At 33.5% G+C, this 18,778-nt stretch overlaps 1 protein-coding gene across 1 annotated transcript in view; it reads left to right on the top strand.

Moving 5' to 3' along the window:
* The first annotated feature begins 1,656 nt into the window (after positions 1–1,656).
* The window catches only part of LOC147073755 (uncharacterized), a 75,495-nt gene continuing 58,373 nt past the window's right edge, over positions 1,657–18,778 (top strand). The window contains 8 exon segments of the mRNA XM_085944676.1: positions 1,657–1,902; positions 3,614–3,902; positions 4,388–4,573; positions 5,790–5,980; positions 6,399–6,567; positions 11,339–11,683; positions 13,632–13,764; positions 14,518–14,596. Coding sequence (XP_085800802.1) covers positions 1,699–1,902; positions 3,614–3,902; positions 4,388–4,573; positions 5,790–5,980; positions 6,399–6,567; positions 11,339–11,683; positions 13,632–13,764; positions 14,518–14,596 — 1,596 coding nt within the window. The 5' untranslated portion in view covers positions 1,657–1,698.

Below are 18,778 nucleotides of genomic sequence, written 5' to 3'. Positions count from 1 at the left end.
CGGTGGGTGGTCGACCAATTCGAACTTCAATTCTTCAATTTTAGCCATTGATCGTAAACATGTGTGAACACGGGCATTGTCCTGATGAAAGAGGATTTTTTTCCTGTTTAAATGAGGCCGTTTTTCTTCAATTTTGTTTTTTAGCTGGTCCAATAAAGATGCATAATAATCCCCTGTTATTGTTTTTCCTTTTTCCAAATAGTCAACGAAAATAATTCCACGTGCATCCCAAAATACAGTAGCCATAACCTTACCAGCTGATTTTACGGTTTTCGCCTTCTTTGGACATGGTTCGCCTTTCGCAATCCACTGCTTTGACTGTTCTTTCGTCTCGGGAGTATAGTGGTGTATCCATGTTTCATCTACAGTCACAAAGCGACGAAAAAATTCATCCGGATTGCGTTGCATGAGCGACAACAGGGCTTTAGAGGCCACCACCCTATTGCGTTTATTGTCGACTGTGAGCAAACGCGGCACCCATCTTGCAGAAATTTTTTTCATGCCCAATTTGTCATGTAAAATAGAAATGACGCTACCTTTTGAGATCCCTGTAACCTCAATTATCTCACTCAACTTTAATCTTCGGTCACTTAACACCATATCGTGGATTTTATTGATCATTTCTGGTGTAGTCACCTCTACAGGACGTCCTGAGCGTGGTTCATCCTTTGTTGATGTACGACCACGTTTAAATTCATTTAACCAGTTATAAATAGTTGCAAGTGAAGGAGCAGATGTGCCGTGAACTAAATCCAACTCATTTTTTATTTCCTTTGCTGTTAACCCTTTTATATTAAAATGTTTAATAACAGCTCTAAACTCAATTTTCTCCATTTTTGTAAACAAGCAAATTTTTTTTTTAAATGTACGAGAAACACACAACAACCCGACCAATCTGATTGAAACTTCGCAGCATACTGAATCGGTAGTGCCGCTGCATGAAAACAAACCGCTTACAGTACTAGTCGCGCCACCTGTCGGCTTTTCTAAGGACTTATTGACCCACCCTCGTATTATATTGTATTCGCTCCAATATGTTTATCAATTGAACCACAGGTGTCCTATCTAATTATGACGAAATTAACTAGAAGGATATCTGAAGCGCAATCGGTTTTTGTGAAAAACCCCTACCCTAATTTAAGAACAATGATGTCCCTAAATTGAATACACGCATGTGGAATATATCAATATCCAAAGAGATTTAATGAACGGCGGGAACAGCGGCAATTTTCATTGCAGATTTTGGCAAAATTGATGAATTCAAGAATGATAACCTAACAAATAATCCAGTATATCGGCTATTTTCAAAATTTGTTTGTCGCTGGCATCCACTAAACAGACAAGAACCGAAATGTCTGAAAAAAAAATTAAATATGTTTGTATGCTAATAATATAATATATCATTTGATAATACTTTATTAGAAGTTAGGTATATTTAAAAAAGAGAAATAAGATATTTTTTTATTGATTTGCCATTGTTTTTCAAAAATGGAATCTGCTGTTAGTGTTTCTAGATCGCTCATATCTATATTTTATTTTATATAAGATATATGAAAATAAATTCAAAATATATGTTTACTTATCTATTTTTCTATGATTACCCTGTATCGGAATGTTTTTTTCTTTTATAAACAGAGACTAGTAGACAGATAAACTCATTTAGTCTGAGTGCTCAAGTAGCAAGGTGACTCATTCAAAATGAATTATATATTAGTGTTTATTTTACAAATATTATTTTCACTGTTGATTGCTGATTGCAACGCTGAAAATGATCCTGTTGTATCAACGGTGTTAGGTCAAATACAAGGAAGCTCCAGTATGACAACAAATCTTGGAAAGACAATCTACGCTTTCCGAGGAATTCCATATGCCCAAGCTCCAATTGGTGATTTGCGATTCAAGGTACCAATACAACTTAATGTTTTCCTATCTAGTTACGTGCTATAGTATAATAATTATAGACACACCAGTGGCGATGGGTGGAGGTAGACTATGAAGATCTGACATAAATAGTGCACACTAAACTTTGTCAATCATATGTATTTGTTTTCATTGAATTAAGACTTCAAATTGCAGATAGTGTTGGTTAGTTTTTAAAATTCGATTGAACACAGCGTAAACCAAGGCATAATAGATAATAGACAAAAAATATTCATTTATCTATGAAATATCTAAAATGATGCCATTAATGCATAAATAATTCTAGATATTTTGTAGATAGAAGCATATTTTTTTCTACATATAGGTTCGCCATCACTGGTCTATAAGAACACTTAGGCTGCGCGCACACGGCAAAGCGAAGTTTCGGATTCATCCGCCAAACGTCGTTTACAGGTCGAATGCGTTTTGTTTGCGTTTCGTTTACGGCGATATATCGACGATGCTGTCCAAACATCTGGACAGAGAAAACACAGTTTTCAAGGAGATTCATAAACGCCTTTTTTTGAAACTGCACCCTGCTGCGAGAGTATTTATCTCTCATTACAGTGGTGTACAAGGGTAAATAAATCAATATAAAATCAGTACATAATATTGAATTATACCTACATTTATTTTCCCACTATTGCTTCTTTTGGAGCTGGACTGTTTTATATCGATAGCGTTTTGAAAATTACCTATTATTGTGCCTATTATGTATCATCATAAACTTTGTCTGATCAATACTATCGACCGAGGGTACTTGATGGAGTTTGAATTTAAATTCTAATTGATTTAAGTTTTGTACTATTATTATTTATTAATACAATAAAAAAAAAGATTATAAGTTAATACACGAAGAAAGGGTAAAAACCTTATTACCTAGATACCCACTAATTCAATTTCCCAGTAATAAATTTTGGTCTTCTTTTGGATATTCATTACACTCGTCAAACTATTATCCTACTTTGCAAAGAGTCTATAGCGTGACTTATATTTTTCCGACTCAATTGACTCATGACCTATGGTGTGAAAGACCCAAACTACCCCACGATCGACGTGTTGGACATGCCTGGTGTATGGTATTAATTGCAGAATGATAGTTCTGCGATATTCTAAAAATATTTATGCAATATTAATAAGAAGATAAAATCTTTAGAAGAAGTACTAATTATTGTTAAGTAAAATTCGACATTGCACATTCAATTGCACAATAAATATGTAAATTCCTAAAACTGATATCAATGTGAATCGGACTTTATCACACAATTGATCTGCCAGACAACAACCAACTAACATTTCTAAAATCTTAATCGATCCTTATCACATATAATAAGCACAGCCTTTATCTGATTTTATTTATTATTAAAATTAAAGATAGTAAGAATAATAAGTAAGATAGTAATAGAAGTATGCACGTGTTAACAAAATAATATTAAAAAAAAAAAAAAAACGTTGAACCACAGACATCTGATGTACCATTAATATGGTTTTATTCTCAATATTAAGTTTACTATAATACTCTTTTATGGTACTAACCTTAACCCATCGAAGACAGATTTAAAATGAGAAAAAAATGGACAAACACTCAGATTTAATTTTGTAGTAAATTTTACCAAGAATTTACTAAAACTACTACAACGTTTTTATTACCTGTTTTACCTTAATGTTTCTATCTCCTCGTTAAATCTTGCAGGCTCCTGTACTGATAAACAGTTACAATGGTACGTTTGATGCCAGAAATGAAGGCCCTGCCTGTTTTCAAAAAAAAACAGAAACTGGTTTATCTGAAGACTGCCTCCGTCTAAATGTTTACACAACAAGCATTCCTAAAACACGTCACGATAAGAAAAAACCTGTAATAGTATATCTCCATGCTGGAGGGTTTTATACTGTGTCAGGGCAAAGTTTATACTCAGGACCTGAATATTTTCTTGATCAGGATATTGTCCTTGTACCGATAAATTATCGACTAGGATCGTTAGGTAAGTGGACTGTAATTAATAGGTATTGCCATTTATTTACAAAAAACTTAATATTTTTGTAAATATTGTTTAAAAGCCAACATATTGTTTAAAATCATTAAATCTATTTTTCATAGTGTTTGTATTCATTTGCGAATAATTAATTACAATAGTATATTAATACGTAAAGATCAGATAGTACAAATCGATTATTTGACAGTAAAGTTGTAGTTAATTTGTGAAGATCGTCCATTTCCAATGTGACGAACATCTTTTTAAATGTTTTCAGCGCTTTGTGAGAACAGTCTATTGAATTGTTCAGATATAATATATTCCCCTTTTTTTAATGTGTGTTTGATCACCGTAAAAAAAATCTGCAATCTGTTATGTTTAAAACATAAGTTCAATTTTCGTTTACCTAAACTGTTCAGTATCATCCAGTTTTGCGTTCCTACTAGGCAGACATAACTTTGCCTTCCGTTGAACCTCACAGATTTATTACTCAGGTTTCATCAGTACTGGAGATGAAGAAGCCCCTGGAAATAATGGCTTAAAGGATCAGGCGGCGGCATTGAAATGGGTAAAACAAAACATCGCTGCCTTTGGTGGTGACCCGGATAATGTCACAATTTGGGGGTACAGCGCAGGCTCCATGAGCGTCATTCTTCATTTGATATCACCCATGACGAGAGGTATCGTAGATTTATTTTTCTCACCATCCTTCCTTCTTCTACATTTACATTTACAGATTCTCTCACCAAACATCAGTGAAGTGTTCCCAGATTCTGATAAATTTCTCTTTTTGTGGAAACAGTGGAAAGTGGAAAAGGGAAATTTTAACCTCTGATAAAAAGTGATACATACTTGATGTCATATATGTTTCTCACATTATTTTTCTATAATATACAAAAAAATATGCTTTCAATATGAGTATCATTATTTTTTATGTTATAGGCATAGCGATATTTTGAATAAAAATAAACACACCTATATTAATAATAAATGCCGACAGAGGTTACCTGTATGTAAGTCAATGGTGAGGAATGGAGATAGGCTGTTAAGAGTCGACATAAATAGTGCACACTTATTTTTGTTAGTCATATTTATTGGTTTTCATTGAACTAAGAATACAATTTGCAGATGGTGCTGATTAGTTTACAACATTCAATTAAACCCTGCCTAAACCAAACTATAATAGTTTACGTGTGATATGGGTCAAAAATAGTGCACACTTTTTCAGTCGTACTTATTTGTTTTAATTATATTAAGAATACATATTACAGATGGTGTTGGTTAGTTTTTTTTAATTCATTAAGCCTTGCCTAACCAAACCATAATAGATAAAAAATATTCTTTAATATCTAAGATTATTTATGACTTAATGGCAAAATTTTAGATAATTTATAGATAGATGAATATTTTTGGACTATTATCTATTATGGCTTGGTTTACGCAAGGTTTGATTAAATTTTAAAAACTAACTAACACTATCTACAAATTGTAGTCGTCAAATGAAAACGAATACGTTTGACTGACAAAGTTGAGTGTGCACTATTTATGTTGGATCTTAACAGCCTACCTCCACCCTACGCCACTGATATAGAGACCGATTTATATAAGCTGGCGTACACGTCATCACGGTTCTTTTATGAACTAGTGGAACTAAATTCCTAAATTCCCCCCGCTTCATCATCTTAACACTGCATTACGTCTGCCTCCCGCCAACTCCATTTTCAATGCGACGCGATGACGTGTACGCCAGCTTATAGAAATCGGAGTCTAGGTGCATACATTTCACCACTAAAAACTATCTTTTTTGGTGACAAACCAATTGTTAAAATTCGACACATCTGCCACAAATACTATTTTCAACCGGTCATTAATAATGATTTTGTTTTAATTTCTCAGGTTTATTCCACAAAGTAATCGCTATGAGTGGAGCAATGGGCGGGAACTGGGAGGTGGGAAACGATCAGCGTAACTTGGCTGACAAACAAGCCGTATTTGTAGGATGTCCGACTACTCCCACAAAAGAAATGCTGGCGTGCCTCAGAAGAACCCCTGCAGAACAAATTGCTAATTCTTATAACGAATTCTTTGTATGTACCCTGAATATTTTTTTCAGTGGCATAGACTCCATACTAGGCGATTATTTAAAGCCTACCTTAAGCAAAATATTTTTAATTGCATGTTAACGTATTTATATAATAACTTAATTATTTTATATTCTATAAAAATAATTTGATTTGACAAGGACAACTGTAAAATTAAGAGATTTTAGTGTAGGTAGTTATTTTTACAAAAAAAATGTATTTTTGAATACCTACATCTACTATCAATACACCTATGGAGTTGTCGAGTGTCGAGACATAATTACTCCTGATCAGGCTAGAGCCGTGTCAGCCCCCCCTTTGTGGGAGCCATGATTCTACCACACCAATTCAATTTTTGGATCTCACAAAATAACTGGCAAGATTTAAGAAAAACTGTTTACAATAATAAAATAACATCTTGCAGGAATTTAACCGTGATCCTATTTTGGTATGGGGTCCAGTGATTGAACCAGATTTTGGACAAGAGAGATTTTTGACAGATGACCCGGCCAAGCTTCTGCAATTAGGAGACTTCTCCGAATTCCCCATCATGATGGGAATAACAGAATTTGAATTTGCCGGTCCAGCTTATAGTAAGACAATTAATATCTATGAACACACAGTAAATACACTTTTTAAATCTATTCCAAAGAATTGTGTATTCTTTTTCTTTTGACCATGCCCAATTCTAATAGGATCGGCCACAGAGTGGAGTTTTGTATTAAGGGGGGACATGCTCCGTCGTGCTCGGACATGGTACGTCAAAATGGAGCTTTTATTCTATTTTCAAAGCATGATCCTGGACATACCTTAAACGTTGTAGATAATCTATTTATATAATTTTTAAGCCTTATTATCCTTTATATTTATTTTAAACATTTGATGACTGCATAAAGTATTTTTATTACATAAAATAGTATTCTTTTAAACCTCTCGTTCTAATGTTTTAGAATATAGTAATATTTCAGTACGTCCATGTGAAGTGATGTTAAAATTTTTTATATTTATTAATTTTTAAACGCATTTATAAAACCATCAGTATAATTTAGTCGACATTAAAATTGAATTGATCGAAAATTATATTGATAATCTCTGTGATCACAAATTTGACAAGAATTAGGCATTTTATTATTCAAAAAATGGGCAAGATTTACACATTTAAAGATACTTTTAAAGACACTGATTATAAGCTATGTCTTTGACCTTTCAAATGTGATAAACATTCTATTAATAATGTTTGCTTTATAATAATTATTGACCTAAGAATAAGGTAGTAATTTTTTTGAAATACGCCATTTCTATTGGCATTTCCCAGTGGCTAAGCTACAACATACGGCCGTAGCCATAAATTGACAAACGATAAATGAAGTAAGGAGTAAGATCATGGTAACGCGCACAGCTTAGAGCAAACACTGACTCTGACCCAAACACAAATTGAAAAACAATATGTGTATTTTCTAGACCCAGGGTTCGAACCTGAGACCCACGACATTATATAAGCTGACGCGTATGGAGCTCACACATTGTATAATAAAAAAAAATCATTTATTTATTCAATTATGTTTAACATTAATTAATTTCCACATTACATATATTTTTTAAATTCTTAAGCCACCTATCATATAGGTACAGTAAAAACAAAGCAATGATTCGGTTCGTGGAATGAATACGTACGAATAACTGCAAATACGCGCTCATCAACTCCCAGGCATTTAGTACGGCTCCGCATCCGCACGCACACCATCGACCAACCGAATCATTGTTTTGTTTTTACTGTACACTTTTCGTATTCCAACACCTGATAGTGATTTTACAACATTTTTAATGTGATTGAATTAGTAGCCATAGAGAAATTAATAATCTATACATTGGCACGACCGCAAAGGTCGAGTGGTTACGTATCCGCTTGGTAAGTTAAGGGTCTGGGATTCGATTTCTGGGTCTGTCAAAATTCACATGTTTTTTTCTGTGTATGTTCAGACCCAAAGCATGAACCTAATGTGTTGAGCAAGTGGCTAACATCCATTTCTCGTAAAAAAAAACTATTACGAAACCTCTTTGTCATTTTTCAATAAAATTAGTTTTGAATGTACGTATGTGCTATATCGATAGGTCTACCAGCCTAACGAGGTGCGAGTTTTAAATTCCGCCCTATTTTGTCAAAAAATCAAAATGAATATTGACTTGAGTCGCCAAACCCGCTCTACATAGCCGACCAATCAGGCGTCGCGATTCAAATCATGATTTTTAGCATATATTTAAATCACCACTACTAGCTACTAGCTACTAGTCACCACTACTAGCATCAACATTATTGTAAATGTACAAAACAGTTTTTCGTGATTTACTCGAAAATCAAAATACCTCCAGAGTGGGTTTAGCGACTAGTGATTCAGATGGTCATCATCCACACCGGATTGTAGAGCCAATGAAAAAGAAACTTTCGCACATTGTAACATGATAGCTATAAACTATTGAATATAGATATACGATTTTTGTGATTAATCATCCAAGTATTCTAAATAATGAGGATGTATTTGGCTAACTACATATCTAATATATAAAAATTAATATTTGTGTGTTTGTGTGTCTGTGTGTTTGTTTGTTCGTATTTAATGCGCAGCCATACCGTTCATCCGATTGCGATAAAACTTTGTAAACTTATTGCTTGCACTTGCGGGAAGAGTATAGGCTATACTAATATATAAAAATGAATGTCTGTCTGTCTGTATGTCTGTCTGTCTGTGTGTCTGTCCCGTATGCGTTCCTATACCATTCATTCGATTGCAATGAAATTTTGGTAAGTGGTTGTATGCATACCCATAAAGGTTTCTGAATTAGAAAAATCATCATCTTCTTCTTCTTCTTCATTATATTTTCTTTTATTCGTATGGTTCCTATACCATTCATCCGATTGCAATGAAATTTTGGTAAGTAGTTGTATGCACACCCATAAAGGTTTCTGAATTAGAAAAATCATCATCTTCTTCTTCTTCTTCATTCTATCTTCTTTTATTCGTATGGTCCCTATACCATTCATCCGATTGCGATGAAACCTTCATCAGTTGTTGTGGTAACACCCGCAATGGTTTTTGAATTAGTACAACCATCTTCTTCTTCTTCTTCTTCTATTCTATATTCTTCTATTCGTATGCGTTCCTATTCCATTCATCCGATTGCAATAAAATTTTCGCCAGTAATTGTGCCAACACCCGCAAAGGTTTCTGAATTAGTACAACTATCTTCTTCTTCTTCTTCTTCTTCATTCTATCTTCTTTTATTCGTATGGTCCCTATACCATTCATCCGATTGCAATGAAACCTTCATCAGTTGTTGTGGTAACACCCGCAATGGTTTTTTAATTAGTACAACCATCTTCTTCTTCTTCTTCTTCTTCTTCTATTCTATATTCTTCTATTCATATGCGTTCCTATTCCATTCATCCGATTGCAATAAAATTTTCGTTAGTAATTGTGCCTACACCCGCGAAGGTTTCTGAATTAGTACAACCATCTTCTTCTTCTTCTTCTTCATTCTATCTTCTTTTATTCGTATGGTCCCTATACCATTTATCCGATTGCGATGAAACCTTCGTCAGTTGTTGTGGTAACACCCGCAATGGTTTTTGAATTAGTACAACTATCTTCTTCTTCTTCTTCTTCTATTCTATATTCTTCTATTCGTATGCGTTTCTATTCCATTCATCCGATTGCAACTAATTTTTCGTCAGTAATTGTGCCAACACCCGCGAAGGTTTCTGAATTGGTACAACCATCTTCTTCTTCTATTCTATCTTCTATTCGTATGCGTTCCTATACCATTCATCCGATTGCAATGAAATTTCGATCAACTGTTGTGCTCACGCCGCAAAGGTCTCTGAATTGTTACAACTATTTTCTTTTTTCTTCTATTCTATCTTCTTCTATTTGTATGCGTTCTTATACCATTCATCCGATTGCGATGAAATTTTGACCAGTTGTTGTGAGCACGCTCGCGAAGAGTTCTGAATTAGTACAACCATCTTCTTCTTCTTCTATTCGTATGCGTTCCTATACCATTCATCCGATTGCAATGAAACTTTGGTGAGTTGTTGTGCCCTTGCCCGCAAAGGTTTCTGAATTACTACAATCATCTTTTTCTTCTTCTATTTGTATGCATTCTTATGCCATTCATCCGATTGTGATGAAATTTTGACCAGTTGTTGTGCGCAAGCCCGCGAAGGTTTTTGAATTAGTACAACCATCTTCTTCTTCTTCTATTCGTATGCGTTCCTATACCATTAATCCGATTGCAATGAAACTTTGGTGAGTTGTCATGCGCATGCCCACGAAGGTTTCTGAATTAGAAAATCATCTTCTTCTACTATTCGTATGCGTTCCTATACCATTCATCCGATTGCGATGAAACTTTTGTCAGTTGTGTGCGGCTTCTAAATTATTATTATATAACATACAAAGTTTGTTGTTTGTTTGTTCCATCCAATTTTGATTTTTTTTTTTACTACATATTTATAACATTAATAACGTTTTCATATTTTGGATTCGATTTTAATTTAGTGTTCTTATGTTTGACCTTTACTCCTATTATAATTATTTTCATATTGCCATATTGTATTACACAGATATTTTAATATTAAAGAAATAATTACCTCTTATTATTTTTCAAATATCTAAGATAAATATAACCACGAAGCGACCCCGTGCGAAGCCGGGTACTTCAGCTAGTATATTATATTTCCTTAGTCTATCCTTTCTCATGTAGTTGTGGCAACATTTGCATTTGTTTTAGTTTGGGTATAAGTTGACCAAATTTCGAATTGGTCAAGGCTAATAAAATTAATAAAACAAAACCATCCATTCCTAACAAATTTGGTTGACCTACAGCTAAGAGCGCGATGCAGAACCGTTGATATTAAGCAGCCGTTCTAAGAAGAAAAACATGTCATATGTTCTTTTTCTCTTCCAGTTAGGCGTTTTAATAAGAAATTAATATAATTTTCTCACTGGACTTAGGTCGTCAAAATCGGCACCTTAAAGTTCACCGCGTATCTTAGGGACTTACGCGCCTAAGTATGATTCTGCATCGCGCCCTTAGTCAATAATTAATATTGATAAGACTAATAATTGTATTCATTTTTTAGCTTCACTGCCATATATTTAGGTGCTGTTAATGACGGTTTTCTTCATGTCAGCATTTTAAGTATTATGTATATTGCATCTATTGGGAACATATAAGTGAGCTGAACTCATTTGTCTCACTTTGGCAAGAATGTCGGCTGACGTATAAATACATACTGCCATCTATATTACCATGTCAAGACTCCTTACTCAACATCGAAATATGTTTTGTTTTCTTCTTCTACAGAGGTTGTATTGAACGAAACAAGCAGAAATTTAATGAATCAAAATTGGGAGACAATAGCACCAATCTCATTTCTTTACGAGAGAAATACTTCAAGATCAAAGGAAATTAGTAGAAAATTAAAAGATTACTATTTAAAGTCTCAAGATATACAAAATAATAATGAATCTAAAACAGCAATGGTCAACCTTTATGCCGATGGAGTGATTGGCTACGCGTCACATCGATGTGCCGATTTTCTTGCCAAAAGCAATAAAAATCGTCTGTATTACTACAGGTTTAGCTATAAAGGACGATTAAGTCACTTTTATCTGCCAGGGGGGAACGAAAGTGAACACACAACTTTAGGTGAGTGGTCATTCAAAATTTACTATGTATTTCAATAAATGTGAAATTTCCATTTTGGAAATGTTGGTTAGAGTTAAACTCAAAGATAAAGTCACTTATCCATCGGGATGACAAATTATAATTAATGTACCACGCTAATACCTCGGTGGTTAAACCCAAAACAGCTTACTGTCGCGTCTGAATATTGATGAGTTTATTTGATGATTTTATATTTTACTTACGTCAATGTTAACAAGTTAAGTTTTTTTCTTGGTGAAATACTATGTTGCAGTTCGTGTCCTCCATAATAATTGCACTCTGCACATTGTTCATTAGATCTTCAAATTCAAATATCACTATGTCAGGGGTAGCGAGCCTATGGCACGCGAGATAATTTTGCTTAGCACGCGTTTGAAAAGAAATAAAATACCAATAATAATAATGACTGATCGCACTGTATAAAAGAATAAGCATTACGTTTAATGTAAATATATAATTGCATAGGTCAGTCCTTATACTTTATGCGTCACATATAATATTATCACACTAACCTCATCAGGTGGCGGAGGATGCCGCGCAGCAAACCTCCAATATTGATTGATTTACGATGCTTGGGACCACTGTAGCGAAAGAATGCCTCATCTGATCGGAGCAATTCTCATATCAATTTGTACAATAAGAACCAATTTAATTAATACATTAATGGCCCACATGCTCAGCGTAGGTCAAAATGTAGCTTTTATGGTATTTTCAGAGCATAACCCTGGACATTCCTTAAACGTTATAGATAATCTATTTATATAATTTTGAAGTTTTATTATCCTTTATATTTATTTTAAACATTTGATGTCTGCATAAAGTATTGTTATTACATAAAATAGTATTCTTTTAAACCTCTCGCTCTAATGTTTTAGAATATAGTCATATTTCAGTACGTCCATGTGAAATGGTGTTAAGATTTTTTAGGGTTATCAATTTTTAAACGCATTTACAAAACCATTAGTAAAATTAACGTTAACATTATATAGTGACATATTTACGATAAAAAATTATATTTTATAATCTTTTTGATCCCAAATTTGACAAGAATTAGGCATTTTATTATTCAAAAATGGGCACGATTAACACATTTGAAGATAATTCTAAAGATACTGATTATAAGCTATGTCTTTGACCATTCAAATGTGATAAACATCCTACGAATAATGTTTGCTTTATAATAATTATTGACCTAAGAATATCATGTTAACGCGCGTGTTTGAATATGTACCTAACTGGAAAAAAAATATTTTTTTAAAAACGGTCGCCAACCCTGTCCTATGTGAAGACACGTTAGTAAACTCAGTGTCCGTCATATCTGTATTAGTAAGGTGACCACTTTTTTGTAATTTAAAACCTGGACATTTTATAATTGCTATCATGAACGTATACCAGAGCAATCTTCTAAAAAGCAGTACTGTACTGGTAAATTCCGTACGTATGGTAACACTGTGTATTGGATACAGAAATCCAAAATGTGAAATTGCTCTACAGTTATCAGGATGCATATTATTTATTATACAGAGTGAACATAATTATGAGTAATCGTGTCGAGATTTTTTTTTATTAACATTCTGACATTCGGTTCTATAAATTCACTATGGTGTTCTTATTTATTATTACCTTGTGTAATTGAAATTAACTGAAATTGCAATATGATTAGGCACAATAGGTTGCAATCGTTTTGATCAAAGAGACAAGGCATCGAATATCAGTCTCTAAGACGTCGGTGGGCATTTTATGTCTGAGCTATGTCCTTTCAGAAAATTTGCGAAATTTACCTGTAGCTAACTTAATTAGTTGTCCTGTTTTTCCTTTTTTGCTGTCACTTTTATATGATTAGGCTCCATCTCTATAGAAAGTTTTCTTTTTGGTTAACATCTTTGGTTAGACAACAATATAATGTGGCATTCTTCTGGTTTAATTTTAGGAGCTGTCCATCATGACGAATTAATTTATCTCTTTTACATCAGCATAAAATTCCCGAGATTTTCAGTGACGGATCCAGATTACGTCATGGTTTCAAAATTGACTAAAATGTGGGCAGATTTTGCTGCACACGGGTATGTACGGTTCTTTTTTTTGTACTATATATTTCCATATCATAGGTTGATAACAAGTGAATTCAGTCATATTAATTTACTGACATCTTGAACGTTTATCCATTTTAAATGATTTTATAAGCAAAGAAAATCACAGGATGCATTTGGATATGTGCTTTGGATCCAAATGTATGCTAGTGTGATAGCAAAGATGACAACACCGGCGACAGGCGGAAAATAGGAGAGCAGGAAACCATAGCTACCAATCATCAACGATATACAAGATCGATCACAACAAACACGAAATGAATAATTACTATTATATACAAACGATAATAAAAACATGAAATATTAGAACTATTATTCTAAACTATTATCTTCTATGGCTATGGAATTTACGTTGGTCATTTAAATAAAACCATAAGGTCATCTTTTGAAGACATGTGGGTTTCATGATGTTGTGTTGTGGATGAAGAAGTACAGATTTGGTGGTTGCTCCAATGGATGGAGGATTGAGTTTTATTTGCAGCGTAAACAGTCGGTACAGGAGTAAAATTACAGTAGTTATGATACTGTTCCAAGTTTGCCATAATTGGACACTACGGGAAATAGATATTAAGGAATTTGGAATTGCGGTCAGTTATTTAATAATATCATCGATCAATATGCCGACACGGATTGAGTTGTTTATCCCCATAGACATAATAATATTATTAGGTGAGTATTTTTATTTCACACGCGGTTTTTTAATGTAAATCAATATTATCATTCCAGAAATCCGACACCACAGAAATCTGCCCTGCTCAATAATGTAACTTGGCCAAGTTATGGAAAAGACAGACCTTATGTGGATATCGGTAGTGAGCTACAGATCAAAAACTGCCTATACTGTGATAGATACAGTATTTGGGATGAACTTTTTCCTTTGTAAAAAGCCAAGACATAGTATCAAGGGATAAAAAAATAATTACGTAATCTGGCTACTGAAATTTACAATTTTACGTAAAAATTAACAAATAAATATACCTACATATTGAAATTGATATAAGCTGGAATGGTGAACCTATGACATGTGGGCAATTTTCAAATTTTAGTATTTACCAAAAACACTACATATTACATCAAATGTTTTGGGCAAGATGTATGTTATAATGTTTTCTCATTGATTACTTGATAGAGTAATTAAAAATAAAGTGCAGCTCACCTTTAAATACTGATATCTCAAAAACCTACCTTTCTTTGGCGGATGCCCTGGATCTAACTGACTATAATTATGTTACAATATTATGATTTTACATTTCAAATTGAATGCATTTCGACAATGTGTATGTTTACTGAATTCCTTCATAATGTTATTGTATTGTTTATTTTGAAATTATACATTTACCATCTCAGTCGACGAACTCTTTGTTTCTCCTTTCTTCTCTTTCTTCCTTTCTCGTTCTCCCTAAAGAAATATTCAACACCCCTGTTAGTTAAATTATTATATCGATAACCTAGCGCACACATGTGTCAAGTGTGATTTTAGGTACAAGTTAATTAAGTATATTTTCCATATCACTCAAGACCATACTTAATGTTACACAGATGTTTCAAGTGATATTTCACTTATTGTTATCATAATTTCCAATACTCATTTGTTCTTATGAGCAACACAAAGAAAAATGGTATATTAAATGTATGTAGTATGTTAAATTATTTTAAAACATTTGTGTCACAAAACTCGAAGAGCTATATTGTTTTAAAATCACTTGAAACATTAATTAGCTAGTATTTGTTTTCTTTCGAGATTTTTATAGCGATAACTCTATAGATTATATCTGTCTGATTTATCTACATCATTTATAATCTTTATATTGGCATTTATTTTATATTATGAGATATATAAAGATAAATTAAAAATATAAATCGTTATCTCTTTTTCTGTGATTACCTGAATCAAAAATAATTAGGAACAGCATGTACGTATTAGCAGCATTATACAATATGCACCATAGTGTAATTAAATACAAATATTAATTATAAATTACACAATAATAAAATAACTATGTCGTCACAAACAAAATGCATTGGTATTTACAGTGATAAAGAAAAAGAAAATGCTTTGCAAGGTCTGTATATGTAACGTATTATTATAGATTATATTTATGTAATTAATGAATGATACACTGATGCAATAAAAGTAACTTTATAATCAAAAACATAATGCAGTGCATCACTGAATACGCCAACATCTTCTGGCAGTACATTGATTAGTCGTAAAGTGTTCTATAAGTCAGATGCCAAGGAACTGGTTGAAGTGAAAAAAGAACATTGCAGGGCGGGCTATTCTAACATATCACCCAACTCCAAAATCAATAATAAATATGATATGTCGTATTCCAACAGTTAATTATCCCGGGATATAAACTATCGGCCATGATCTTTTTTAACGCGGGTCAAGATAACTGCGTTAACTGGTTTAGGGTGAAATAGACTACGATAATTACATATTGAGATGCGGCAAGTTGTTACTAATTTCTGACACTAGTGCTAGGTCGCCACCTCAATGCACGAGTTCACGCAAAATTAACCGAGCTCTACAAAAAAAGAGATGCAGTTCACACAACACACAAATATTTGCTTATCAATGTGTAACCAATTATTGTACATAATCACCTTGTATACGGAATTACCACGAGTGGTATTCGGTGTTATTTTGGATCAAGAACAATAATGGAAACGTGTTGCTGTTAATCAGTTAGAATAGCTCTGGAGATTTGATAAGTAGAAGTACATAGTTAATATTAGATAGTAAAATTTTGTACACAGTATCTCAAAGGAATAATGCAAATCTAACATTAAATTTATTCAAGTCATCAACCGAGGTCATTCCATTTTAGGGATTGCAATACCGAATGAAAATACTAATACCGGTATTCATGAAATACAAAAAAAAAAACAGAAGTATAATATACCAATAAATCTATTAATATTTTATAGCACGTTGATACCGCCTAAACCATGGCATCCTCAGAGGATCCAAGGCCATGAGGCCTGAATCATCATTGGGCTGATTCATGCAAACATGAATAGATCGACTGCGAGGCAAATTTCTAGCCCGTAAGCTTAGATGTATGGAAATTTATAGTCACCCTTTTACAAGTTCTACAAAATTTAATAGAATCAGTCTAGCCCTTAATATAAATAAAATCCTGCATTTTTTTATACCTACATTAATTCTATAAGCAAGCCAAGTAAAACCTAGCGTCATTATAAATTCTATACTTAGTCAATTTTAAAAAATACTTAGAAGCAAGCTGTAATTTTAAACCCAATCAATAGCAAACGATTTTGTAGTTACCTATATAACTTAAAACAAATGTCAGCACAATATTTTAGATGCCAAAAATAGTAATTATTAAAACCTATCATTTTTAATATTATTACCTACATTTCATCCAATTTTGACCAATATTGGAAGCAAAGTTCCCAGCCATACAATGTACCTAATACCTAGAATATCTGATTTGAGAATATTTTGAAAAAAAAATGTATTTGTATACCTAGTTCAAATATTTCAAAATATGTAGCTAACAAGCAAAGAAATGCAGAAGGTAATAATAATTCCAAGAAATTCACAGCCCCTTTCCAAAGCATGTACCTAGAAAAGGTCTGAAATATAAGACGAGGTACCTACTTACAAGCCAGGTACATATGCCAGAGGCTGTTTTTGTCATTTTTCAGAGATAGAATAATTGTGAATTGTTTGTTGTGTATTATTACTACCTACTCTGCCCTACCAGCCCCTAATAGGGTCAGTCGGTTTTCGAACTCTCGAGGAGCGTGACGTCGGCCGTGGCGTCGCGCTCGCCGACGTCACCGCCATTTTAAATTTTTTTTTTTTTTTTTTAAATATTTTCTACGCTGTACTACTTGACTGTAAATGTATTCCGACAAATAAACGCCCTGTTTTCGCCTATAATTCCGCGTTATCAATCAACATAAGCATGTCCCCGAAAGACGAAGCAGACGATATCACCGTGACATTACATCATCATCAGGGGGGTCTAGCGCTCTTAACTACCCCCCCCCCCCCCTTTCGGAGGTGACAATGTGCCATTACTGGTCTCTAAGGGCGTTAAAGGGCAACGGAAGTAAACCAGATATCGTGTAACCCAACAAAAAAATATTGTCATGTTAAACCTTTTATGTTAATTAATACATTTTCCACTTTCAAAACCAAATATATCGATTTTTAACACCAGTATTTCGGTAGTTCTCTCCTCTCTTAACATTTCGCTGCCACCCATTTCTCTATAATTATGTTCAGTTTGTTTTATAAATCATTTTTTTAGAGGAATTTTTCTTGCTTCTCCAAAGTGTAGCACTCATTATCTTCATTCAGTTCGAATCCCGGATCTGGCAAACACACATATTATTTTCAATTTGTGTTTAGAGTCCAGAGTATGGACCTAATAGGTTGAGCAGGTGGCTAACATCCATTTCTCATAAAAACAAAATCTATTAATACAACCTCCACTTTATGGAGACCCATATTAAGATCCTCTAAGGATCGAACATGGTGAAGTAAGTTAAAAGATGTCGCTAGTTTTGTACATTCCAATTACATTATATTGAGAATTTTTTCATATTCACCAAAGATGTTTAATTGAAGAAACCATTCTTTTGCGAGATGTAGCCTTCTGTGGTTCGTTATCAAAATTGCTGAAGTGAGTTTTTATATTCAGCCTATTCATATTCAGTTATTATACTAGAAAGACACTTAGCCATGACCCCTACATCCTGAAGCGGGCCCCCAGTCTAGGATCTTTGACGGGCCCGCTACCTATCGCTAAAGATAAAGGCAGTGTGAAGCTCTACAGTAGCGTTTTCCAAATGGTGTATGCGGTAAAATTAATGTGTTCCTTATATTTAGTGTTTTTTTTTAATATTTGAATTATGGAGTTGTCGAGTATCTATACACAATGAAAAATTGTATCGTACAACCACATAATTTTAAATAATATTGAAGATAAATAGCCTCGCCCCGCAG

Source organism: Rhyacophila brunnea, unplaced genomic scaffold (genome assembly GCF_057557595.1).
Source record: "Rhyacophila brunnea isolate RB1 unplaced genomic scaffold, BYU_Rbru_1.0 scaffold_17, whole genome shotgun sequence".
NCBI classification, from domain to species: domain Eukaryota; kingdom Metazoa; phylum Arthropoda; class Insecta; order Trichoptera; family Rhyacophilidae; genus Rhyacophila; species Rhyacophila brunnea.
Note: the sequence above shows the minus strand (reverse complement) of the source record. Positions and strands in the feature narration are given on the sequence as shown.